The sequence below is a fragment of the Dipodomys merriami genome, unplaced genomic scaffold, assembly GCF_024711535.1.
Source record: "Dipodomys merriami isolate MVZ:Mamm:240054 unplaced genomic scaffold, mDipMer1.0.p SCAF_4, whole genome shotgun sequence".
In the NCBI taxonomy this organism is placed as follows: Eukaryota; Metazoa; Chordata; class Mammalia; order Rodentia; family Heteromyidae; genus Dipodomys; species Dipodomys merriami.
The window spans coordinates 73,911,842-73,938,283 of NW_027205603.1; the positions used below are offsets into that span (position 1 = coordinate 73,911,842).

The 26,442-nt window shown below is 36.8% G+C and overlaps 1 protein-coding gene across 4 annotated transcripts in view; it reads right to left on the bottom strand.

Moving 5' to 3' along the window:
• The window catches only part of Csmd3 (CUB and Sushi multiple domains 3), a 928,259-nt gene extending 902,514 nt beyond the window's left edge, over positions 1-25,745 (bottom strand). For all 4 annotated transcript variants that reach the window (XM_069991287.1, XM_069991286.1, XM_069991285.1 and 1 more), the window contains exon 1: positions 25,513-25,745. In XM_069991287.1, the coding sequence (XP_069847388.1) occupies positions 25,513-25,690 (178 nt within the window). In that variant the 5' untranslated portion in view covers positions 25,691-25,745. The remainder of the gene's footprint in view (positions 1-25,512) is intronic.
• Between the last annotated feature and the right edge of the window lie 697 nt (positions 25,746-26,442).

Sequence of the window (26,442 nt, forward strand, 5' to 3'; positions counted from 1 at the left end):
TCATGGAGAAAATGAATATTTTATGTCACAAAGGAATAATAATGATTTCACAGTTTCTGACATGGTTATACATCCATATTTCTCCTGTAGTCAGCAGTAATAAGAAATTTTTTACAAAACTATAGGAATGCAAAGAATATTTGATTAATATTGATAAAAGTAGATTTACTGTCAATGTACAAAATAACATTTGATATATTTAATAAATCAGACTATGCAAAATTGTAACATATATTATTATAATTAATTATGAAATTAAGATACACTTGCTTTTAAATCAGATAATTTCTTTCAAAAATCAATGAATATGTTTTGTCAATATAATGTAAATTATGAGAATAAAAAGTATTATTTAACATAACATTTTAATTATCTTATATATTTTGCTATTTAAATTCATTTCAATTGTAAGTGAAATCAATGTTACAAAAGTTTAATCTCTGGACTTTCAATACTTGTAAGATAAAGAATATATACATTATTTAAATACTCTGAGTAAAGAGCTTATGGCTAACAACTCTAATCCTAGCTACTCAAGAAGCTGAGATCTGAGGGCAGCAGTTTAAATCCAATTGGGCAGAAAAGTCCATGAGAATTCAATTAAGTGGCAAGAAGATAGACGTAGAGTTGTGAGGACCAGTGGTAGATAACTAGTCTTAAAAGCTGGAAGAAGTGCACAGGCCCATATTTCAAGCCCAAACTGGCAAGATAGATAGATAGATAGATAGATAGATAGATAGATAGATAGATACATAGATACATAGATACATAGATACATAGATAGAGTACATTGCAGGAATAACTTGTGTTTTTATGGCTTAGTACAGTAACTTTACTGGAAATAATCTATGATAAATTTCAAAATGCCTAGAAAAGAAAAATATAAAATCCCCAGAAAAGAATATTATATTGACTTAACTAATATACATTGCACATTCATATTGTACCCATACGCTTTACTAAGTTAGAATAGAAAAATACTGTGTCCTTATAAAAACATAAAAATAAATGTTAGTAATGTAAAGTTAAATGTCTTGTCAGGATAAAGAGAAAGTAAAATCTCAAAAAATTATATTGCTTCCATGCAAAAAAATAATGTCAAGTAAAACATACAATAAAGCCAGCGTCGGTGGCTCACACCCGTAATCTTAGCTACTCAGGAGGCTGAGATCTGAGGATCGTGGTTCAAAGCCAGCCAGGGCAGGAAAGTCCCTGAGAGTCTTATCTCCAATAAACCACCAGAAAACCAGAAGTGGTGCTGTGGCTCAAATGGTAGAGCACTGGCCTTGAGCTGAAGAGCTAAGGGACAGCACCCAGGCCCAGAGTTCAAGCGTCACACACACAATAATAGTAATTCATACTTTCCTTGCTAATTAAAACTTAAAGTTCCATAGATATCTCTCATTATAGATTTATTGTGTAACATTGAAGACTGAGACAAATTATTTAATATTGAATACAAATTAAATATTATTGATGTTTGAGGCTAAAAATAATCTTAAATATTGACAACAGTTTGGCTCTAGGAAACAGGATTGTGTGGCTGGGAAGAGGGAAATAGAAAGGAAATCAGTCGAGTTGCAATATTTAAAGACAAGCCCCATAAAAGAAAGAGCAGGATGAAAGCTACAAAAGATGAAACATCAATGTAAAAACAGAAAGAAAAGAAATCAGTATTTCCAAGACATTAGACAGAGTACTTAAAATGTCATTCGTTACCATCGTTGTTGTTTGGTTGCGACAGAGTGATTAAAATGTCTTGTTGCTTGGGTCTGAGTTTTCAAGTTCTATTTAAACAAATGCATACAATTTTACATTTTTCAGATGATAGAAGTTTTATTTGTGCTCATATATTTTTAATGCAATTTTGATCTTAGGATATGGGCATGTTAGAAATTTAATATATTTCCACCTATTTTAAGGCAACTTTTGAAAAATTGTAGGATGCCAATGGCTCAAAATTCATCAATAGTATTTTCACTCTCTTCTCATGTTGCTTATCCATTAGCTTCTTCTCATGACCAAATAGGATATATAATGATAATAGTAATGAAAATAGTATAAACCTGCCTGAGATGCCAAACAATGGAATCAAAATCAGTTTAAAATATTAAATTATGGATAAGTTATTAATACTTGTACTAACCACTGTTTGCTGCAGATGATTTAATCTCCCCAGTAGGTTTATGCAACCTAGAATGGCAAATGGATAGTATTATACTATGTATAGAGAGAAAAGCTTATATAAATCAATCGGGATACTTTATTTTAATTCTAAAGTAATTTAATTTTTTTTTGAGCTAGTAATTGAATGTAGGTCCTGCACTTTAGGTAGGTCACTACCACTTGATCTTGTAACTAAGCCCTTTGGTTCTGATTTTGCTTTTGGATCTACTAGCTGCCCATGTTGACCTAGTACTTGAGATTGTTTTGTGTTTATTTCCTGAATAGCTAGGATTACTGGTGTGTGCCAACATGCCTGGATTAAATGTTTCTTTGTGCTACGTTTTATATATTCTTTTGCAACAGTAGAGACTTTGTAGTATGTAAATTAATTCTTTAGAATATTTAAAATTTGTTTTTAATAAACCTTATAAAAACATTTTTCAGGTTATGTAAGATAAATAATTTTATAAGATGGAGAAGTTAACAAATGCGGTAAATCTCTAAAATGTTTTTCCTTCTCTGTTTTCTTATTCGTGGTGGTTGTTTTATGAGTACAGAATTTTTTGCTACCTATGTGTCATGCTTTCACAGCTATTTTATTTCCTTGCCAATAACATTAAAATGTAACAGTAGTTTTCACTAAGAAGTCTTATGCAATCTATTAAATTTTAAAGTTGAAAACTTGGCATTGGAAATTATTACATCTCTAAAGCAAAATGTCAGATTTGTTCATGCTGTGGAAAACACATCTAATTCCATTTCTATAAACTATATCAGCCTTGCAAATAGTTGCTAACCTGTTACACCTACTCAAGAACTGATGACTGCATTTTGCATCTGAATATCTCCTTCCTATCCACACAAGAAACGTGTGTGTGTGTGTGTGTGTGTGTGTGTGTGTGTTGAAATGCACTTCTTTCATCACTGTTTGCTTCCTTCACACTTACTTAGTCAGTCAAAACAAAGCATCAAGAGCAAACCTTAAGCATACCACCTAAGAATTTCCAACTATGTGACCTTGCATCTGGTAGGGGCCCAGTTGTTTATACTAAAACTGTTTTCATAGCAAAATGAGTGAGTCAGGTAAACTATATGTTTGAACAAAGGCCTTTATTACTCATGAATCAAAATAAGGGATGGAGCTGGAAGTCTTAGAGCACTTGCATAACAAAGTCAAAGTCCTGAATTTAAACACCAGTGCTACAAAAACATACAGATGATGATAAATAAATAGAGAGATAGAGAGATGGATAAATGGGAAATGGTAAAGATGAAAGAAGAATTTTAACAAACATAAACAGGCAGAAAATATCAAATATTCAAACTTGATACTATGTATCTGTACCTGAATCTACAAATATTAAATCCTTTTACTAAAATTATGAAGATGTCATTTAACTATCTTATGACATAGGTTACCTGGACACAATATGAAAATGACAAGGATACTCAGTGAAACAACTTTAAGGAATTATACGAAAAAGCAATGAAGCCTCTTAGAGTAAAACAAGTTATCCTGCTACCATTTATATAAATAAGTAAATTAAATACATAAATAAATCTCATGCCCAAGAAAAAGAAGGCTGAGTGAGAAACACAAATATGAACTTGTTTTTTAATGAAATAATTCACAAAGAAAATTAGTAATAAAATAAAGGAACATTTTTGGTGCGACATAAAGTAGAAATGTTTTCAAAGTGTACAGGATTTTAATGTATCTATCTCAACTCCCAAGTATTAATACAATAAGCGGAGATATATGAGAATAATAAAACATTTAAAACATCCTAGTTAGAGGAAAAATGTCGAATGCATTTTTTCCAGTATATTTAGTAGGAAGTTATGTAGCAGATGTTTTAGAAACAAAATTCAAAGATATCTTGAACAGTTGGCATTGTGTTATATCTCAAACAGAATTAAAAATCCGTAAAACAGGAGTTTATGAATGATTTGGGGTGACCCCTTGAAGAAACAGAATGCCTAAAACAAGCAAACCAAAAAAATAGAGCACACATTTTACATGATGGAATATATGAATTTTTTAAGAATTTTTCCAAAGGGAAAAACAATGCATCCAGAAATGTTCAGAACTACAAGACTGAAGTAAAGATTTCAATCTCTCAAAAATGTTTTTAACAGATGCAAAAAAGAAGTGATGACAAATGGAAAAATGAGTATGGAATAGGTATAAAGCTCAAAATTAAATGCAAAATTAGGAAAGCTCAATAAATACAGTATAATAAAAGATTAAAGAAAGAAGACTACAAAGACAAATTTTAACTGATTATTTAGCTAATAAATAGCATGACTATACAAAACAATATTTTAAAATATCATAAATTGGTCAATTATGTCTACTGTACTCTACTCTGATTTAAAACAATTAATATTTATTATTAGAAACCATGATGGATAAAATTTAGAGAATTGCTAAGGGCACAGGCCTTGACCTCCTATATTTCTCTGTTACATTAGGGGGAAAATTACAATTTTTAAAATAAATTACAAAAATTAATATGTTAATAACTGTAATTCAAATGCAAATAAATATTACAGTAGATGTGGGGAAAGGAGGATATCATTTTATATATGGAGCCATAGAAAATTGTGTCAGGGAAACAGAGATGGCATTTCCAAACATTGCAAATGCAAGTCTTGTATTTAAAACTGGCTACAAGTTAACACAAATACAAGGATATGTAAGAATGCACAAAGTCCACTCCACATGGCTATCACTGGGAGATGGCAGATACGTGGTTGTTATAAGACTTGGTGATGAAATATATACGAATAGATTTAATTTGATTTGTCCTGTTTTCACTGGGACATCCAGATACTTGTCATAATTCTGAGTTGTTCAAACATCTAAGATTGTGTGTAAGATGCAATTTCCTCTGTAGACTGTACCCATTCCCATAATGTTATTATCAGACTTAGAGTTATTTCAAGAATAATAGTGGAAAATTCAACAGAAGGAAGACAGGCATCAATATAGAGAAAGAATGATAGTAATTTTAAAATTCAAGTTTTGAGGTTTTGAATCCAAAATTTTCCAGCTGGAGAAGAAATACCTAAAGAGATTTGGCTAAGAGAAACCAATATGGGAAGTGAAGCAATCAAGCGTATCATCAACTTACCTTTTAGATTTGTTACAAAGTTAGAACCATTTTAATAAATGTACTATTGATTGGTTTGGAGGAGATAAAATGGAATTTTCTTCCATGAAAAACAGATCAATAATCTTACATGTTTTGCATCTACAAAATCTCTCTCTCCTTCTTTCTCTCTCCCTCTATTTACTATCAATATATAATTGTATAGTTAAATCTATTTTGTATTGCTGCATATGTTTAAAATATTTATTACATGGAGAGAAGATATATATTTCATAGCACCTCTTTGATGGTATGTTGAAGACTTATACTGCCTGAAAAACTCAACAAACTTGGAGAGGGATAACGAAAATGCTTGTTATTATAATCCTTGGGTCTGGTCTGCACTCTCCTGCAAGATCTCAATTTTCTGAAACACACTAGCACAATACTGACTTCTAGTCACATTCATTCCTGTGTCTTACAACTAACACAGTTCTTCCCTTCCCTGCCTTTATAATAGTGTTCATTAAAGTATGTGAAAATCATTTGATCACAAACTTTCTTTTCCATTAGAATGAATGGTGAAATCTCCAAATGAACAGATATATTATTCAACTCTTTATTACTCTATCACTCCCACAGTTCTAATAATAAGTTTAAATATAGGAGCCTAATAAATGCTTTTAGAAAGGAAATGTCATAGAAATCCTAATGAAAGTTAAAATTTACATTTTCTTGTTTCAGTTGACATATTAGAAAATACTTTAAAAATTAATAAAACAGTACTGATTAATAGTACAGTAAAAATTGGAGATCTCAAATATAAAGTAGAAAATATATATTGATAAAAATATTACTTAAGAAGCAAGGTAATAAGAAAGTTGATATTTGTCTGGTATAAATATTTTTATATACTATTATTGATATAATTAGTAAAAATGTTTTGTCTGTCATGAAATTTCAAGTTAATAAGTTTTAAAATTATCAAATTTTGATTACATAATTTAAACTTTTGAAAAATGTTTGTTAAGTGAAAATATATAAAACCAAGAATTTAATTATATAAAATAATGTCAACATACTTTAACATTTTTCTTCAAATAATATTTTGAAAAGGTGATTAAAATGCCCTACTAAGACAGGAAGATAGAAGCATAATTTAATATTCTTAAAAATTATTGTTACAAAACCAAACCAAATACAACTAAGTATAAATAAATTATAGAAAAATCTAAGTATAAATAAATGCATAATATCTACACTTACAGTTTTATTCTTAGAAAAAAATACTATCATCAAGCACTGGCAACTCATGCCTCTAATTCTGGCTACTCAAGATTTTGGAATCCAAGTATTCTGTTTCAAAGCCATTCAGGGCAGGAAAGCCTTTGAGACTCTTATCTCCAATTAACTAGCAAAAAGCAAGAAGCAGAACTGTGCCACAAGTAGTAGAGCTCTAGCCTTCAGTAAAAACCAAACAACAACAACAACAACAACAAAAAAGCATGCAGGGACAGTTTCCTGGGCCCAGTACTAGCATGTGTGCGCGTGCGCGCGCGCGCACACACACACACACACACACACACACACACACACACAAATTTTTTTAAGCTATAAACACAACTTAAAATAAGGAATAAAAACTGCATGTTCATAATGACCTACATAAAAAATTTGCAAATCATTTAGCAATATTATTCTTGAACATAAATACAAACACAAACTGTCTGAATTGATGCAAAATATAGTTACAAAAACAAAATATGAGCTGGGCGCTGGTGGCTCACGCCTGTAATATACTGTAAAATACTCAGGAGGCTGAGATCTGAGGATCGCCGTTCAAAGCCAGCCCGGGCAGCAGAGACCTTGAGACTCCTATCTCCAATACACCACCAGAAAACCGGAAGTGGCGCTGTAGTTCAAGTGGTAGAGCACTAGCCTTGAGCTGAAGAGCTGAGGGACAGCGCCCAGGCCCAGAGTTCAAGCTCCACCACCGACAAAAAAAAAACAAAACAAAACATGCAGGAAATGATTTCAAAAACATGATTTTCATGCTTCCAATTTCCAAAATTGAAAACAGAAATAATTATTGTCTAGAGTTTAAAATAAGCAAATATTTAAAAAAACAGATACAATTATATGAAAGAATCAAGAAGTGTAAAGCAAGACATTTTCTAAAATTGGAAGTCTGGACACAGATCAGATAGTTCATAAGTATTCACTGCAACAGAAAAAAACCGCATGTGTATGTGTGTGCACATGCACGTGTGTACACATGTGCTTGTACTTCTCCAACAAAACAATTAAGTAAAGTTTATTGTCGTTTTCATTAAAACAGTGGAATTGCATGAAGACCATTTTTGAACATTTTTTTCATGGAGATATTATATCATAGGCCCAGTGTTTAATCTGTGTTAATACATAAATGCAGTTATTTGGGCTAGGTGCTCATAGCTCATTCCTGTAATCCTAGCTACTCAGAGACTGACAGCTGAAGATTCTGATTCAGAACCAGCTCTTAAGAAAACTCTAGAAACTTTCCTAAAAGTTGTGAGACATGTAATGTAAACTCTAGCAACTCCAAAACAAACATAAAACAAAACAGGAACGCAAAAACTGAAGAAACGTACCCAAGTTCTCTCCTAATAGATTAGGAAATTAAAATATTCATAATAAATATTTCCAATTGAATTGGCTACTTGGAAATACTACTTGGGAAAATATCCTGAAGGAACTTATTTTTGGCAGGAAATGTAATCTTTTCCAAACCTAACACTTTTAAAAAGTATTTATTGTGATGATAATAAAGGTATTAACATATTAAGATAACTGTTATTAGCAAAGTAAAAGCACCTGGGTTATGTATTCAGAAGTGGGGTGGTGGTTATGATAATACATCTTTTTGAACACACACACACACACACACACACACACACACACACACACACACACATATGATTCCAATAATGGGATTGACAATATTGGAAGTGTGGAAAGATAGTGAGATTTGGGCACTAGTGATAGATTTTTCTGAGTACAGGTTTTGATCTTCATTCACAGCAATCAAGCTAATTTCTAGAGTACATATTCTGGTTATCACATGCTGTGTTAGAGATGGAGGGATATACTGAGTCACTTAAAAGTGAGTGAAATAGAAGTGGCGCTGTAGCTCAAGTGGTAGAGCGCTTGCCTTGAGCTGAAGAGCTGAGGGACAGCGCCCAGGCACAGAGTTCAAGCCCCAGGACCGTCAAAAAAAAAAAAAAGTGAGTGAAATAACCCTTTTGCAGAGTAAATATCATAAACTGAGGGAAGTTATTAATTTTGTTTATAATTCAAAGAATATAATCGTCCTCAGAGTCTGGATTATGTATAAAAGAGGAGACCATAGCTAAATATAAAATGATATCTCATGTATATTACATTTATAATATTTCTTCAAACTTTTTTAATTTACAAAGAGAAAATATGTAACACAAACATCATGAAGCAAAATGCCAAATGTAACATCATGACATAGATTTCCAAAGTATGCTTGTTTTTATTTTGAGAGCAAACTAACTTAATAAAAGATGCTGCGTAGCATACCCAAAGACTAAGGTGAGACCAATCTGACAATATACTAAATCTACCCATTTTTAATTGTAACAACTTCTCTAATCCTTCATCTCTTAGCATGAAATTATATTTTTCTCTATCCAGGAACAGTCTTTACAAGAGCAGAAATACCCTTAGAAATCATTACAGTCTATCCCTTCCATTTCTTTCCAAGTCTATGATAGTCTGTTCGATAATGAAGAAAGAAACAATGGTGAGAAACTGGGGATGTATCCATTTGATTCACTATAATAACTAACACTTTACAATATCCTGTAACACCACATTTTCTTGATCTGTTCATTCACTGAGGGGCATCTGGATTGATTCTATATCTTGGCTGTGGTAAACAATGCTGCAATGATGTTGGTGGTGCTGGTGGCTTTGGTGTAGTCTGGTTTGTGGTCAATTGGATAGATGCCCAGAAGAGGAATTGTTGGGAAGCTCTGTGTTTAGTCTTGTGAAGAACCTCCATACTGCTTTCCAGAGTGGTTGGACTAGTTTACATTCCCACCAACAGTATAGTAGTGTTCTCTTTTGGCTACAACCCTACCAGCATCTGGTATTGTTAGTTTTCTTGATAATGGCCATCCTAACTGGGGTGAGGTGGAATTTCAATGTTGTCTGGATTTGCGTTTTTTATATCCAGAGATGTGGAACATCACTTCATGTGTCTGTTGGCTATTCTTATTTCTTCTATGAAGAAATCTCTCTTAAATCTTTGGACCATTTATTAATCAGGTTGTTGTTTCTTTGAGGAATTTTTTTGGAGAGGTTTAATTTTTTGAGCTCTGAGTATATTTTAGATATGAAGCCCTTGTCCCATGCAAAGCTAGTATAGATTTTAAAAATGTGGTATGTATAAACAATGGAATTCTATGTTTCCATCAGAAAGAATTATAAAGTCCCATTCAGAAAGAAATGGAAAGACTTAGAAAAAATTCTAAGTGAAATAAGCCAGACTAAAAGAAACATAGGCTGCAGGATCTCCCTCATTTGTAATAACTAGAATGTGCCAATAAATCTACAAGTAAACCCAGTGGATAGTAAAAGACAAGTAATTACACCTGGACACAATTAATTAAACAGCAATCTAAATATTCACACAATGAGAACAATAAAGAATGTTCTTAGGAGAGGATCATAAGGGCACAATAGCTATATGCATAGGATCATATAAAATAAGATCATATAAAATGATGCTTCATGAAATTAATTCCAAGAGATGGAAGTAAGAGTTTTGTTTGCTTTTTTTGTTTGTTTGTTTTTTGTTTTTTTTTATTTTGTTGCTTGTGGCTCAATTTTTTCTTCTTTTCTTTTTTCTTTGGTTTATTCCTTTCTGTCACTGCTTTTGATTTCTGTATATTTTTGTCTTGTAAATAAGTTTATCTGATTTGGGGAGGGGAAAGGAAAGCACAGAAATGGTGGAATACCAACAATGAGATGTACAAAATGTTATGTCGAAATTGAACTTTACAACTTTGGTTTGGGGGTGTGTGGGGGGGGAGATGGGAAGGGATGGTAAGGGGGAAAATGGAGGAGGCAACAATGTTTGATAAGAAATGCACTCATTACCTTGTCCATGTAATTGTAACCCCTCTGTATGGTATTTTCACAATAAAAAAAGGGTGAGATAGCTCAGCAGTGAAACCCACTAGACACTATGTTGGAAATGAACTACTCATCTTTTGGGGGAGGGAAGTCAGGAGTGAAAACCTGGGAGAGAATGAGAAGAGAGGGGATGACAGTGTTGAGAATGAAATGTATTCATTACCTGACTCATGTAACTGTAACCCCTCTGTATTTCACTTTTACAATAAAATTTAAAAATAAACCCCATAGCATTGTGTGGTATACTTGCTAGTTAATTTATCCTTTCTAAGCTGTCTCTTCTAGTTAAAAAGAGAAAAGTATACTTATCTCTGGTTTTAGAGGCTTAAATGATAGACTCAGTCCACAACACTGGGCACGAATAACTCCAGTGACAAGGAATGCTAGTTCCTTTTCATTCCATAAATAGACATAATAATAATAATAATAATTATTATTATTTCTGCAATAGTTCAATAATAATAATTATTATTATTATTATTGAACTATTGCAGAAATTGATCTAAATACAGATTATAAAATTCATAAAGTAAGCCAGGTGCTAGTGGCTCACACCTGTAATCCTAGCTACTCAGAAGGCTAAGATCTGAGGATCACAGTTCAAAGCCAGCCCAGGGAGAAAAGTCCATGAGACTCTTATCTCCAATAAACCACCAGAAAACCGGAAGTGGCGCTGTGGCTCAAGTGGTAGAGTACTAGCCTGGAGCTGAAGAGCTGAGGGACAGCACCCAGGCCCAGAGTTTAAGCCTCACAACCAAAAATAAATTTAATTAATTAGTTAATTAAATAAATATATCCTATGTTCATGCTTGATACACTTTGCTGACCACAATTAAGATTTCTTGAAGCTTGAAGAACAAATTTTCCTTGTAGATGTAAATTGGCTTCCCAGAGAGCATGTGAGATAGGAGTAAATCAGGGGTTCCAGATTTGACCACATGACCTCATAGACTGGCATCATAGGGTGATTTGAGTGAAGTCGGTAAATAACTATCTATTTAAAATTTAGAAATAATAAAAATACATAAATGGGTAGTCTGTGTGCCATGATGTTTCGGGATCATGTGGAGTCTGATTCAGAAGGTCCCAGTTAAGTTCACAGATATAACCTACCACTCCCTCCTCCACTAATCTTGGGTAGTAAACGTGGTAGTGAAGCAATGCCATTTTTTTCATTAACTAACTTTAATTAACTATGCATCACTCTATTACTCTACATTACAAACTAAAAAGGAAATATAATCTATTTATTAAAACACTGTTTCACCCATAATTTCCAAATAAACACCAAACAGGAAATGGGAAGCTTTCACTTTATCCTTATATTGATATTTAATTACTTCCTTGCCTTTTCTGTGTTTGATGTTAATAAGTAGCTCAGGGAGTTTCTCAAGTAAATCATGAAAGAAGCAAAGACTGAATTTAAGTGGAAAGTATTCAGAAGATTGGGAGGAGTTCTGAGGCAGCAACTAAAAAAAGAAAAGAAATGTTTTTCTTAGAACTACCATTTGCTGAACACAATGGGTTACATAATTGTGCTTAACTATTACTGAAATACATCTGGGATCTGTGTTAATACTGGTTAGACTAGTTAGTATCAGTTGGGTGAACAGATGGAAGTCAATAAACATTTTAACTGAAAATAGCACAGGAAAATTTAATAAATGAAAGAAGGAACAATATAAGGGAATAGATAACAACAACGTTTATCCTTGGACAATTTCATCCAATAGCTTTCAGGATAGTAAACTGACATAGCATAAGATGTTGTAGTTTTAGTGGACATGATAGGTTAAGAAAAGCTATTTTAACTGTAATGATATTGCCACATAATATTTCCATAAAATCTGTTTCAAATGAAAGATTTCTTCCACTAAACTAGAAGACTGGACCTTTGTGTTCATATTCTCAAAGTCATATTCTCTAAGCAAATGTATGATATATATTGAACAGAACTCAATAAATAACTGATGGTCAAAGCAGTCTGAAAGTTCACAATTGATAAATTAGCCTCTGTTCGTAATTGTGAAATTTTGTCATTCCCACAATACTCAGTTGAAACTAATGATACTTAAATTCCAGAAATTCCAGGCAAACTAAACTGTTTGACTCTTACTAATAGAACATGATAGAAATAATTAAGCTGATATTTACATGAAAAGCAAACATCTTGACTGTGAAAGACATCTTCCAACTTCCCGTCATGTTTGTGAAACTTTTGCTTTTGAATTCCATAATTATGAAGTGTTTCTAAAACAAGAATTGTTTTGCAGTATTATTGCCAGGCATGGAAAAATAAGTAATGATCTTCAAACCACTAAAACAATGGATTTCTAAGGATCCACACATGTCTAACATTTTCATTTTCAACTTCATTCTGCAATTTGTGACATTAATCAATGAATACCCGATGAAAATCATCAACCTTATACATGTGAAGGACACTTTAGAATTTTCTTAAGAAATAATTTTAAGATTTTTGTATGACCTCCTTTAGAAAGATTTGACAGATACTCATTCTAGTAAAAGCAGGATTTTAGATAAAAGTTTGCTTAAAAGCCATCATATACATTGAAAAAGAGCTGGATCCTGGATCCTAAATCCTGGTACCCCTGAGTCTGCCAGCAGAATTTATTATCTCCATCATCTTAACAACTCTGCAGTGCTTGAATGTGTCACACACATGGCAGCCTGGATGCAAATTTGTTTACACAAAACAGTGGAATCAGTTCAGCTGTTTTATTTTAGACTTTAGCTAACAGAACTTACTGAATACTCAGTACTTCTCGTAGACCACACTGTTGTAGCTTTTCATTTCCAGGAGATTCAATTCTACTCATTTTGGCAGTTCTCCTAACTTTGATCTGTCATCTTGAAAACCCAGCCTTTAGCAACAACACAGATTTTCAAAATTAGGACCTACAGGTATCGCAGAATCTCTTCATTACCAACATTTGGGAGGGGATCAAATTATTCTTCTAATAATGGATTCAGAAAAGTCATCTATGTATGTGAAAAATACAGATATAAAAGTTAAAACCAAAAGTTGCTTCTGAAGATCAGTAATTAGCTAAGATGAGATTTTATTTTAACAGTATATTTATGCTTTCATAGAATAACAACAGTGTGGACTACATTCACTTCCATGTATTAAGATGATTAAAATATACCTTAAATTATATTTTTAAATCTTTGGCCGAATTGATCATTTAAAATAATATATATGAACCAGACCCTGGTGGCTCATGCCTGTAATCCTAGCTACTTGGGAGGCTGAGATCTGAGGATTGCAGTTCAAAGCCAGCACAGGCAGGAAAAGCCATGAAACTCTTAGCTCCAATAAAGCAACAGAAACTCAGAAGTGATGCTGTGGCTCAAGTGGTAGAACACTAGCCTTGAGCTGAAGAGCTGAGGGACAGCACTCAGGCCCAGAGTCCAAGCCCTATGACTGACAAAAAACAACATTAATAATAATATATGTGCTCTTTTTATGGTATTTTAAGAGACAAGGAAATTAAGAACCCTTCCCATATTTCCTCAAATGAAAAATCTACATATCAACACACACATTTACTTTCACTGTGCTTCCCATTCCTCCAACGATCATAAAAATAAAATCCTATGTCAATTCATGATTTACAATTCAATAAACTACAACGAATTATTACAACCATTGTGCCAACGTTAAAGTGGATCACTTAGCTGATAATGACTTCACTTGCAGCATTCAAGAAAATACTGGCACGCATAGTTACAAGACACCTTCGTAGAGACAAGTTCTGCAAACTTAAATTTTCATTCATTCCTTTTGACACATTTGGTAAAACCATAAATAGTTTATCAAAATGATAAAGGTATATATCAAAAATGTTTGAAATAATGGTACCTCATAAAATGTATCAAATATAATAACTAGTCTATGAATAACATATACTTGGGCATAATTAGAGTAATCGGATTTAAAGTTTTAAAGTTAACTTTAGATGTAAAATCTGAAAAGAGGCCCACAAATAAAGCTTGAATAATAACGTACATAGGAAAAAATGCTGATATATACTGGAAATACTGGAAGGCTTTAGAAGCTGAACTTCATAAGGAAAGAACAAAAAGTACTAATTACAACTGAAAATGTATTTTGTAATCGCCAACAGATTTTAAACTTATTTCAAAATAAACAAATAAAACTAGTCAATTCATTAAATAAACATAATTGAACAAAGTGCAGTTTAAATATGCATTTTTTATTCTTTTCAAGACTATGTTATGTATTTACGTGGCTGTTTGTTTTCTAAGTTACTCTTCAAATTTTTTATCTATATTATTACACTCTTGTATCCATATCCTTCTAAACAGTTCTTTTATTTATCATTTTGTCAGTCCTGGGGCTTGAACTCTGGGCCTGGCCACTGTCCCTGTGCTCTTCAGTTCAAAGCGAGCATTCTACCACTGGGGCCACTTCTGCTTTTCTGGTGGTTTATTGGAGATCAGAGTCTTCACAGATTTTTCCTGCCTGGGCTGGATTTGAACAGTATCCTCAGATCTCAGCCTCCTGAGTAGCTAGGATTACAGGCATGAGCCACCGCTGCACAGTTCTTTTAGAAAACATCGTTTTGCATCTGATCAAGATTTGGCTGGAGGCAGTATGATTTCTCTTTTTAAGGAAGTCTACTCCCATAAACCAACTATGATTGAAGATAGAGGCTTTTCCAATAGTTTCCAGACAGGAAGAAATTGCAAGAAATGGGGAATTTAAAAATAGTGTGCACTATAGCTTGGAACATGTCCTCATATTTGAAAAAGACACTCACCTGCATATGGACTGAAGTAGCCATTGTGAATAAAGACTGGTATGTATACTTTCTCAGGGTTATTTATTTACTTCTGCAAATAAATCTAATGCACATTACTTAACTACTAGAAAATAATGTATATGAGCCATAAGAATACTTTCTTCAAAATCAACAGAATAGTGTATATGTTGAAGGTATCAAACCTTATGATATTATGCATAAACAGTTTCAAGCAGAGGTAATTTTATATATGAGGATAATAAATGTATTTGCATTGATAAATTTTAGACAAAAACTACTGGGTTAAAAAATCTAAAGGTTTTAATTCTGTCTTTTGCACATAGGGTGCTAATTGCATATTTTATCATGACATTACTTATGTAGTTATATGTGGGTTTATTTCACAGCTTTCACATAAAAGTATATACTACCTGGATACTTTTCACTCAGATTCACTGGGAGAATAATGAAATTAGAATGTGTAAGGAAAAGATGTTGAATTTAGGTGTGCATTACTGTAACTGTGGATTGGATACAAAAGGGGACTGTCAATCTTAGGTAAATCTCAAGATCTCAGATATTCTCTTCAAAATGAAGCAGTTCAAAAGATTTTGAATGCATATTGCTTATTGACTTAACCATTAGCTAAAACAGTGATCCAGGCAATGTTTTGCTATCGCTGCTAATACTCAAAACAAACAACAAAAAAAATAAAAAATACACCACAAATTATTTTGTAAATTGTGATTATAATTTGTACTGAGGCTCTCACACTTGTTTGAGACTCAAATCAGGAAAATATGGAAAACAACTATTGTTTGAGATGCAAATGACACGTCGGATATTGAAATTAGCAGAATTTTCCCTAATAAAATAAAACACATAATAATTTTATCCTAAAATGTAATGATGTATTGTTTTCTCTATAAATGAGCACTCCTGAGCATCTTCCTGAAGGCCATAAGATGAACTTGGATAATGAAAACTTAATGAAGGAGCCCTTGTTATTAAACTTATTTAGGAGTTGACAAAGACATTTCCAAGGAATCTATTTCCATTTGCAAATTTCTTTTCAGAGAATTACCTAAGCAATTTTACTTTAAAATATATAATCACAAATATTCCTTTAAAATTACTACCATTAGGCAAAGGAAAAAAAACTTTATAATCTTGAACATTATAAACTCAGCTTTTAAGGGAATCACTCATTACTTTTTATATTTCAGTCACTTCTGAACATTTCAACTCTTCAAATTTAGTAGCTCCATTATCTTTGTAAATTTCACTCCTATGTCTAAAAGACATCTTTAAAAGATTCTTCATGCTGCTTAGGTTAATCATTTAACTGAAGATAACCACTTAATATTATAGATTGTCCTTGCAGTCTTAATAACTGTAAAATACCTTATTATTTCTATGGTAGAATTCAAATGTAAAAAATGTGAAAATGTGCCAATCTAAAAGGAGACTAAAGAAAATCATAAATTTTATGTATTAGTTCATCTAAGAACTATAAAGAAAATTGCAAACAGATTTTCTTGATTTAAAAGTACACATGTAGAGTCTTTAAGAAATGAAAAAGAAATTTATTTAAAGTTCTACTCTTCAACTTTTTTTTCTAAGACATAAAAATAATCTACATACAGGTTTTATTTGTTGACTTGTGATATCAAGAAATGGATACATTTTACTGAAAATTGATTTTTTTTTGTTGGTCATGGGGCTTGAACTCTGGGTGGTGTCCCTCAGCTCTTTAGCTCAAGGCAAGCACTCTACCACTTGAGCCACTTCTGGTTTTCTGGTGGTTTATTGGAGATAAGAGTCTTCATGGACTTTACCTGCCCAGGATGGCTTTGAACCATGATCCTCAGATCTCAGCCTCCTGAGTAGCTAGGGTTACAGGCATGAGCCACCTGCACTTGGCTTGAAAATTGATTATTTATGTGATGCGTACATCAGTTATAAAATAATTTTATTCCATAATTACCTTCTGTCTTATAGCAAACAACAAGCTATGGTTTATTTTACTAGAGACATATGTGAATTTATGTTCTCAGATGGTAGACTTTTGTAATTGACTATTTTTGGTACCATGTGTTCTAATTGCAATAACATTGATAAGATAGTAGACAAAAATTTGAACTATATATATTGTTTTGGTCGGTCATGGGGCTTGAACTCTGGGCCTGGGCACTGTCCCTCAGCTCTTCAGCTCAAAGCTAGCACTCTACCACTTGAGCTACAGTACCACTTTTGGTTTTCTGGTAGTTTACTGGAGATAAGAGTCTTCACGGGCCAGGCGCTGATGGCTCATACCTGTAATCCTATCTACTTAGGAGGCTGAGATCTGAGGATGAAGGTTCAAAGACAGCCAAGTCCGTGAGACTCTTAGCTCCAATAAATCACTCAGAAAAACCAGAAGTGGTGCTGTGGTTCAAGTGGAAGAGTACTAGACTTGAGCTGAAGAGCTGAGGGACAGTGCCCAAACCTAGAGTTCAAGCCCCATGACCAACAAAATAAATAAATAAATAAAAAGAGTCTTCATGGATTTTTCCTGCCTGGGTTGGCTTTGAACATGATCCTCAGATCTCAGCTAGGATTATAGGCCTGAGCCACCAGCGTCCAGTTTGAAGAATATTTTGAATGTCTCATAATCCAACCTTATATCTAGAACTCATAATTATTGTAACCTAGACTAAAACACTTACCTATTCTAGACAGGCTTACTTATTCTATAATGTATGAACAGTGAACTGTCCAATATTTAAGGACCCTTCTAACTCTATTCATACCATAATTTTTGACAAGATGAATGAATAAATTTATGCAAGCACATTAATCCATCAAAATTAGAAAGAAAAAAAAAACCATTACCAGGACAGAAAGGATTAAAAAAAATATCAGCTAGCATCAGGGTAATATTTTTTAGAATGGGTCTGCCCTTGATTCAGAAAGCCAGGACTAGAAGTAATGTGTGAAGGTGATAAGTAAAAACTTCAGAGTATTTCTCAGATGTGTAATAGCCTGGGAACTTAGCCAAAGTGAAATAATAGCTAGTGAGAATAAACTACTGTTAAGGAAACATTAAGGTTGTTTTGTTAGGGATGAAGTGTGTGGGAATTGATACTAGTTTAGTACATACATATTTATTTTAATAATATTAATGACAGATACTCCCAGGTACTAGCTACATACATGATTTACATACAATGTACACAATGAATGCAATGGTAGTTTACTCTATAAATAATGAAACCAAGACTTTTGCCAGTCCAAAGAAAATTGCTGGCAGATTCATTCTTTGTCTTTCAGGTCTTAGAAATTCGGAGAGCGCTGGCTCTTTTCACTTTGCTAGAATGGTTATGAGAAGTCAGAATGCACCCGCATTTTCTGCCTGGCTTGCTAACATCACAAGTAACCGTGCCTGACTATCAGATAGCTGATGCAACAGACCTCTTGTGGTATCTAAGATTTTATATTTCTGAACTCTATCCGGAGGATGCTAGTGTTACTTGTATTTATTTTTAGGTTAGTTTCAAACTTATTTTATTTGTATCATCTTCAAGTGGTTGTTGAAAACTATTTCAACTCAACCTGTCAGTTTGTGAATACAATGCATCTGGATCAATGACACCCTCTCATCATTCTTCTCCGTCTTTCCCATCCATTCTGTCAATTTACCTGGTTCCAATTTCACATGGGTACATTCAATATTATGGCTGCAGTCATCAACTCTACCCCTTTCCATTCTACCCAGATCCCTCTCCCTTTGTCTTCATCGTCCTGACAACACAAGTTCTAACTTTCTCATACTCATTTTCTTTATTAGTTGTTAAAAGGAGTTATACCATTAAAATCCTCCCTTGAATATGCCATACATTAGATAATGTTTGTGTATATAGTCATATGACTCTGCATAAGTTTACACACATAGTTGTACTTTCGATCTAACTTCCATGTATTAGAAAAGCATGAGTCCTTTGTTGAGACAGCTTGCAAACTACTGCAGTACAAATACTGAATAGCCACTAAAATAATGTTATAATAGCTAATGTCATGTGTGATCAGCACTGATATTCCATTTATCCAGCCACCAGGTATAAGAAGGTTGTCAGTTTAGAGAGTTTAGAGGTGATTTTGAATTGGTTTTGGACAACGAGCTATCATGTGTTGGAAATATTAGGTATCTTCCATCTGCACAAAAGAGCTTAGTCTGATGATAGGCAACTCATTTGAAAGCTGCAAAGTCAGCACCTTAAGTGAAGGACAGACAGCCATTAGCATAAGATGGTGAGTTCTGGAAGGTATCCACTAAGTATTTGTCAATGTCATTCAATAAAGTGCTAGTCCTAATGAGCATAAGAACCTCATGAAGAACCAAATTCTGGAAAAACAATTTGTGGACCCAAGCCTCCTGGAAAACAACAGGAGTCTCCCATTCTCTGGCTCTGATAGGGAAAAGATACATTCCATAATCACAGTGTCTATTCTCTCACTTTTCCCAGATCTCATCGAAAAATCTAACTAGGAACCTTCACTGTTTCCATAAAGTACAGACTTTGTGAGCAAAGGCAATGGAAAAAGGAGATCAAGTGGAAAAATTACTAAGGCAAGATTTAGCATATATTTAGATAAAATAAAATGCCTTTGCAGTTTATTTGTCTCATGCATTATTAAACTTCTTCATCTAGTCAGTTTGCTTTCAATACCCCAAGTATGGAATTTCAAGCAAAGTACATAATGGAATATATTCTGAAGTAATCATGTTGTTTAAAAAGGAGCCATTTATTAAGATGGAGTTGCTTCATGCTTTTAAGTTATTTTTCTCCAACTCAAGTTATTTTCCCAAATTTCCCGTAATATTGGAAATGTTTCATACTTGAGAGCTTTTATGAAGTAGAGGAAAATCCTTCTCTCAGGACATAGAAGAGTGTGAAGAATGAAAAACTTGTGTTCCTTTCGCTTATTTGCCTTTGAAATTGAATGCTTGTATTTTAACATCAGAGTTTTCTTTCCACGTGAGTACCCAGGCATTTTTAACTGTTCTACTTCTCTTACAACTTTTTTTCTTGTTGTTTTATCAGATATTGCAATACATTTGCTGTTTACTTACAATCATATCCAGTTCTGTCCCATTTCCTGCCAGCTTCAGCTTATTTTTTGTTTGTTTTGTTCTTTATACTTCATATGTTGTGTTCAAAGGAATGACATATATACCTTTAAACCTATTCAGCTACCCCACAAATAGAAAAGTTAATCAAGGTGGTATGGTGTTAACCACTGAAACAAAGCCTGTGCTCTTGGAGTACTTAATTTATTGAGTAATTCTACCTTTTTTTTTTCCTCCTTTGAAGATCTCAAGGGAACTGGCATCAGGTTTTCAAGTGCTGAAACTTACTCCTTAATTATTTCTGCTCACACACAGATTCCAAATAGGGCTTAATACAACACCTCCTCAGCCTCCCCCATGCAGAAGGTTTAGGCAAGTGCTTGCTGCAAAAGGATATTTCACTTAGCTTTTTGTGCACAGAAGCAGATGCTTTGAAATCAGGGACTCTTTCAATCCTATCTAGGCTGGATAGTGGGTTGGCTTAGTATCTAAAGGCTCAAAGCCTGCCCTGGATAAGAGAAGCAACTGTCCTCTGTCCTGGACCTATCTCTCTTAGATTATCCCACCTCATTACTATTTTGTAATGCACAGCCATGTCCCCTCCCCCCTATGTGCTCAGATTTCAGTCCTCCATGGGCCATCCCAAGGGGGCTTGAAAAGAGACCTCCTCTGTCCTCTTAGACCCCTTGGTACACTTTTGTACATTCCCCTAGGAACTGCTCTTCTGCTTGCTTTGACCCCAGTGGCCCAAGAATAAGGAGCAAGGCCTTGGGTCTCCATTGCTTGTTCCTTCTATAAGCTTTCTGAGTGTCTCTTAGAGGAGAAGGTCTGCAGTCCTCTCAGAGAAAGGGTGATCATGAATCGCCTTACAGCAGTGATTGCAGCAGCCCAGGGAGCATGGAGATGGCAGAAAATCAACCCACAAGTATCTCCTCCTAGTATCCATGCTTACTCTAGTGCCTCCTGAGAGCGTCTGGGAGTCAATTTATTATCCTTGCTCCTAGCAACACACAAGGGCAAGTGCATGCATGGGCAGGCACACACACACACACACACACACACACACACACACACGCAAATGCGAGGACACACACAGGCACATAGTAACACTATGAGCCACTTCAGGCACCCAGTTTCAACCGGGTTTGATTCATTAAAACACATTTGGGGAGTCTGGATTTCTAGAAGCAAGTCCTAAATATTTCCAGGGGGAAAGACAGCTACCCAAACTCCAGTGGCAAGAAATCCTAGTTTCCAGTACAAGGCTTGTTCTCAGGCAGTGATGGTCCTGACCTAGCTAGAAGGGTTGGTGTGAAGGTCATAGCCTTAGCTTTGATGGATTGTTGTTGTTGTTGTTTAGTTTCTTGTTGGTGTTTTTTTTGGGGGGGGATTCTGAAGGTACATTATTGTCTTCCCACCACCTACCCCAGCTTGGAAAAGCTCTATGGGATTCTAAGCTTGCTTGCTTGTTTTCCTGGCATATGAAGTTGGACTGTCACCTAGAAGGTAAATGAGTGTTTCAGTACCAGCAGACAAGAACAGTGTTAGAACCTTCTAGGTGTGGATGCAGGTCTCACCCATGGATACTGTGACACCCGCCCCCCCTTCATGGCAGGGTTGAGATTTCATCCACGCCCTGCCCCCAGAAGAGCTCCGCGGCTGCTGGGGCTGCAGTGTAGCTCCTCTAGGTGCCGGAGGCTGTAGAAGCCTTCCCTCCTTCTGGAATCCCTGAGTCTTGTAGGAAGTCCTAGGTGCTTGCCTGGGGATGGGGTGCTCCCCGAATAACAGCACCTGGCTCCCTCCCACCTGCTGCAAATGCCTTCTGTACACCAGATGTGTGTGCCACTGGGGTCCCCAGAGAAGAAGCCCGGAGAGCGCCCCGCGGGTGTCTGGAGAGTGCAGGACTCCTGAACTCTGCTAAGATTGCTCTACAGAGAGGCCAGACAGATAAGTTGCAGTTGTTGATGATTCCAAAACCTCTTTCTCTGTCCCTCTCTCTCTTTCTCTGTCTCTCTCTCTCTCCCTCCCTCCCTCCTTTCCTCCCTCCCTCCCTCCCTGCCTCCCTCCCTCCTTCTCTCTTTCTCTTTCTCCCTCCTTTCTCTTTCTCTCTTCCCCCCCCCTCTCCATCTCTTCCTCCCTCCCTCCCACCCTCCCCTCCCTCCTTTCTGGGTCCCTCTCTCCAGTCTAAGTAGACTTCACCCCACCTCTCCAATCCTACACCCTGTACAGCAGTCAGAACAGCCCTGGTCAGCCCCACCCAAGAGGCCCAAGCCTGGCTGTCACCCCTCCCAGCGCCCACCCTAGGCCGTTCCTCCCAGGGAAGCTCTTTGTCATTGCTGTTGCACACAGAGGTGAGAGGGTGGAGGGTGGAAATGATCTACAGATGGCAGAATTCTCCGGGCTGGGGCTGCTCACTTGGAAAAACAGGGGCCTTGGGTGTCCTGAACTCTGGCCCTAGATTAGAACGGAGATTAGAATCTGCCAAACCCCTGAAAGCACTCTCCCTCGGATCTGAGCTTCACGGTGGGCCTGGAGCCCAGAACTAACAGTGTGTGAGACAAAAGCAGGCAGAAGCGGCTATCAGAGCCAGCCACATCTCAGACATTGCAGCATTCTTGGTATTAATAAAACCTGGAGGCCGAGGTGAAATTAACATTTAAGAGGGAGAAGGTGAACAAGAAGAATCGCCAAACATCCGCATCTTGCAGCATCTGGGTGCAGATCTCAAACACAAGACCTGTGCAAGTTCCTCAGAATTTCACAGGGTCCACGTTCCAAGTCCTGCACATAGGAACCGTCTTTCAAGTGTCAGATGGTGACAATGAAGAACTTTACTAGCATGGAACTATTTGAAAGGTTTGCAGAATATCGATAGAACAGGACCAAAGAAAGACGAGGTTAAACTCAAGTCTTCCCGAAGTCTCTAAAGCTCGAGTCTGCTAAAAAAAAGACCCTTTACCTCCATCCAAATGAGGGGAGCTGGGAATCGAGGGGAAGGGGGGGGTCTCATGGTCAGTCCTATTAAAAAGCAAACCTCAGGTGCGTTTTGTTTGAAAAATACGGTAGGTGCGGGCAGCCAGGGCTGGAATTGCGGGGGACCAGGCTCAGCTTTCCCCTGCTGGCAAGCTTGCCCGCTTCCCAGACTCACTCCTGCCTAGGTGCCCCCCAAATGTTTTGGCTCAACAGGTATCGCAGGGAAACTCACACTTAACCCCTGGTCATCTTCTGGAAAGAGACACTGCTACATGTATTTATATTTTTCCCCCCAATCAAGGGCTGCTGGCTCACTTCGCCTGCTCCACGGGAGCCGGTGTCTCGCAGGCAGCCCCCGGGCATCCATTAACCACAGACTCCAGCACAGACAGCACAGCACAGCCCAAATGCCTGGCTCTCCCCAAGTCCACTTGGACCCGGAAAAGCCCTCGCGAGCACACCCAGACACACACTGTGTGCTGCTGGCAGTGTAGTTAGCACATTTAGGACAAGCCACATAGCTCAGATCTGTGCTCACACACACACACACACACACACACACACACACACACACACACACACACACACACACACACACACAGACTGAGCATAAGGTTGGGATTACAAGTCACTTGCAGCCACAGGAACCCCGGATGACTTCTTGGCATTTTAGGATGTACCTTAAATGGGAGATGGGCTACCCATCATCGGTCATCTCAGAGGGAAGAGTAACCACTTCAGTTCCCTCCTCCCCCCCAAAAAAAACCCCGTGAATTGTCATTTTCCCTGAATGCAAATGCGCTGCCTTGTGTGTGGGGACAGCCAGCTGCAAGCTGGACAATAAACTGTTTCATAGATTCGTGTCCCAATTGCGGTTCAGAGAGGTTCTCCTTCCCAAAGGGAGAAGCGTCCAGTTTGTGTTGACAGCCGGGGCCAAAACAGCCCTCCAAACCTCCAGCACCCCCACCCACGGACAGAGGACGCCCTGGATTGGAAAACTAGCCCCAAGAAAACCAGCCAGCCTCAGCCCTGCCCGGGCTAGGGAGAGAGGTGATGTGCAGAAAGCATAGCATGAGTCATAAACATCTCCTGAGAATTCTTTGCAGAGATTCATGGACACAGGGCGCCGAAGTTGTGGAAGCGAGCTGGAGATCTATTTTCTCTCCTCCCCCCCCCCCCCCCTCCAGCCAGGACATCAGTTCTTCCAATGATCCTGACTGTCCCCTGCCTTCCTTCTTAGGAATCATTTATTTTATTTATTTATTTTTTTACAGCCTACCCGCCCCCTCCCCCTCCCTCTTGTCTGTACATGTGACACTCTACCTGTCTGAACGCGGAGACTTGCTGGGGATTTGGATTTTGATCATGAGCTAATGACTTTCTTCCTATCTTCATTCACCTCCCGATCGTGGACCTTTTACACTTGGTGGAATGGCAGATCATTTTAAATCCTCATTTTTTTTCTTTTTTCTTTTTCTTTTTTCTTTTTTTTTTCTGGCGAAATGTTTACCACCGAAGACAAGGAAGCGCCTCTACATTTTTTTTCTTTCATTGCTAAAAGCCCAACATAGAAACAATTCACCCATATAGGCAGACATTCCTGTTGGAATGTTTTAGAAGATCCTTGTGTCCTAATGTACTTAACACGAGCACGTTCCTACCACATTGCGAACTTTATTCCCTACCCAAAGGGTTAAAGAGCATTGACACCCATGTCTTTAGTAACAATGAAAATAAAAAATCCACCCAAAACCTCATTGATTTGACAAGATATCAAGATAATCTTCACCACCGAGAACAGAAAAGGAAAAAAAAAAAGTCTTGCAGTGGAATTCTGCCTGGCTATCCGCTAGTTAGAAGCTATAGGAATCAACTCACGTCTTCGTTTGAGCATACTGCAAGAATATTTATTGAGCCCAAGCTCAATCACCGCATTGAACGCCAAATCTGGCAACCAAAATGCATTTCCTATCTGAAAGTTGGGGGTGGTGACGGTGGGGGGGGGGATGTGTGTGAAAGAGCTGTGAATCAAGTCCTTCATCGGTATTATCATGATTATTTTATCGGGTACAAATCGCAAAGTAATCTCTCCAGCCTCGCTTAGGCGACAAGTCAAGCCGAGGGGACCCCCCCACACACACATACACACACCCCAAAAAGAAAGCCAACCTACCTTTCACACAAGACACCGTCCATAAAAAGACGAGGTTCCAAAACGTAAATCCACTTTTAATTCCCATGTTCTTGCTCAGGATGGAGTCTCGGCGGCCACATTTAGCGCATCCCCTCGTGCCCGGCTCCCGGGGCTTGGATTCCTGCGCCCGGCTTCCCCCGTTGCAGATCCTTTGCATACTATGCGCGAGCTCCGGATTCCTGCTCCTCAGCCCGGCGCAGTGGAGTTGGTGGTGGTGGTGGTGGTGCGCGGTCACAGCTCGGAGTGAATGGTGTTTCTGGGATACCACAGCAACCTTGAGGAGGACTCAACCATCTCTCCAACAGGGGCACAGAGTCTCCGCTTACTCTCGATTCTCTCTTTTCTTAGGCGTTTTTCCCCCCTCTCTCCCCACCCCTCCAGCCAAAATCTACCTCGATTCCAACTGGTTTTTACAACCACCAGCCAACACCACGGAGCCTCTTAGAAAGCCCGACTCTCCTCTTGGATAAACTCCCCACAATATTTGAAATTAAGGGGCTTAGTGTTTTTTTTTTTAATCTCACTCCTCCCCCCCCCCCGCCACCTCAGCTCCCCGAATAGATCAATTCTGCCTGTAAAAGCAGCCCAAGAAATATTATGTTCGTGAGCTCTCCAACGCAGCCTGCGAATCCAGAAGCAAGGCTAAAGGAATATTTGCTGCCTGAGATCTGCGTTGGTTTTTTTTTTATTTGGGGGGGGGGGCGGGAAGAGAAGGGGATAAGGTTGTTGATCATAATGAATCTGGTTCCACGGATGGCCACCTCGTTATAATGGAACGTGTGTTATTACTACAGTAGTTGCAGTATATTTTCAGGCAGGAGTCTTGCATTTAGTATCCTTTCATTTAATTGGGAAAAAAAAAGAAATCACAGGGGATGGGTTTATTTGCACACATGCATTTACATATTC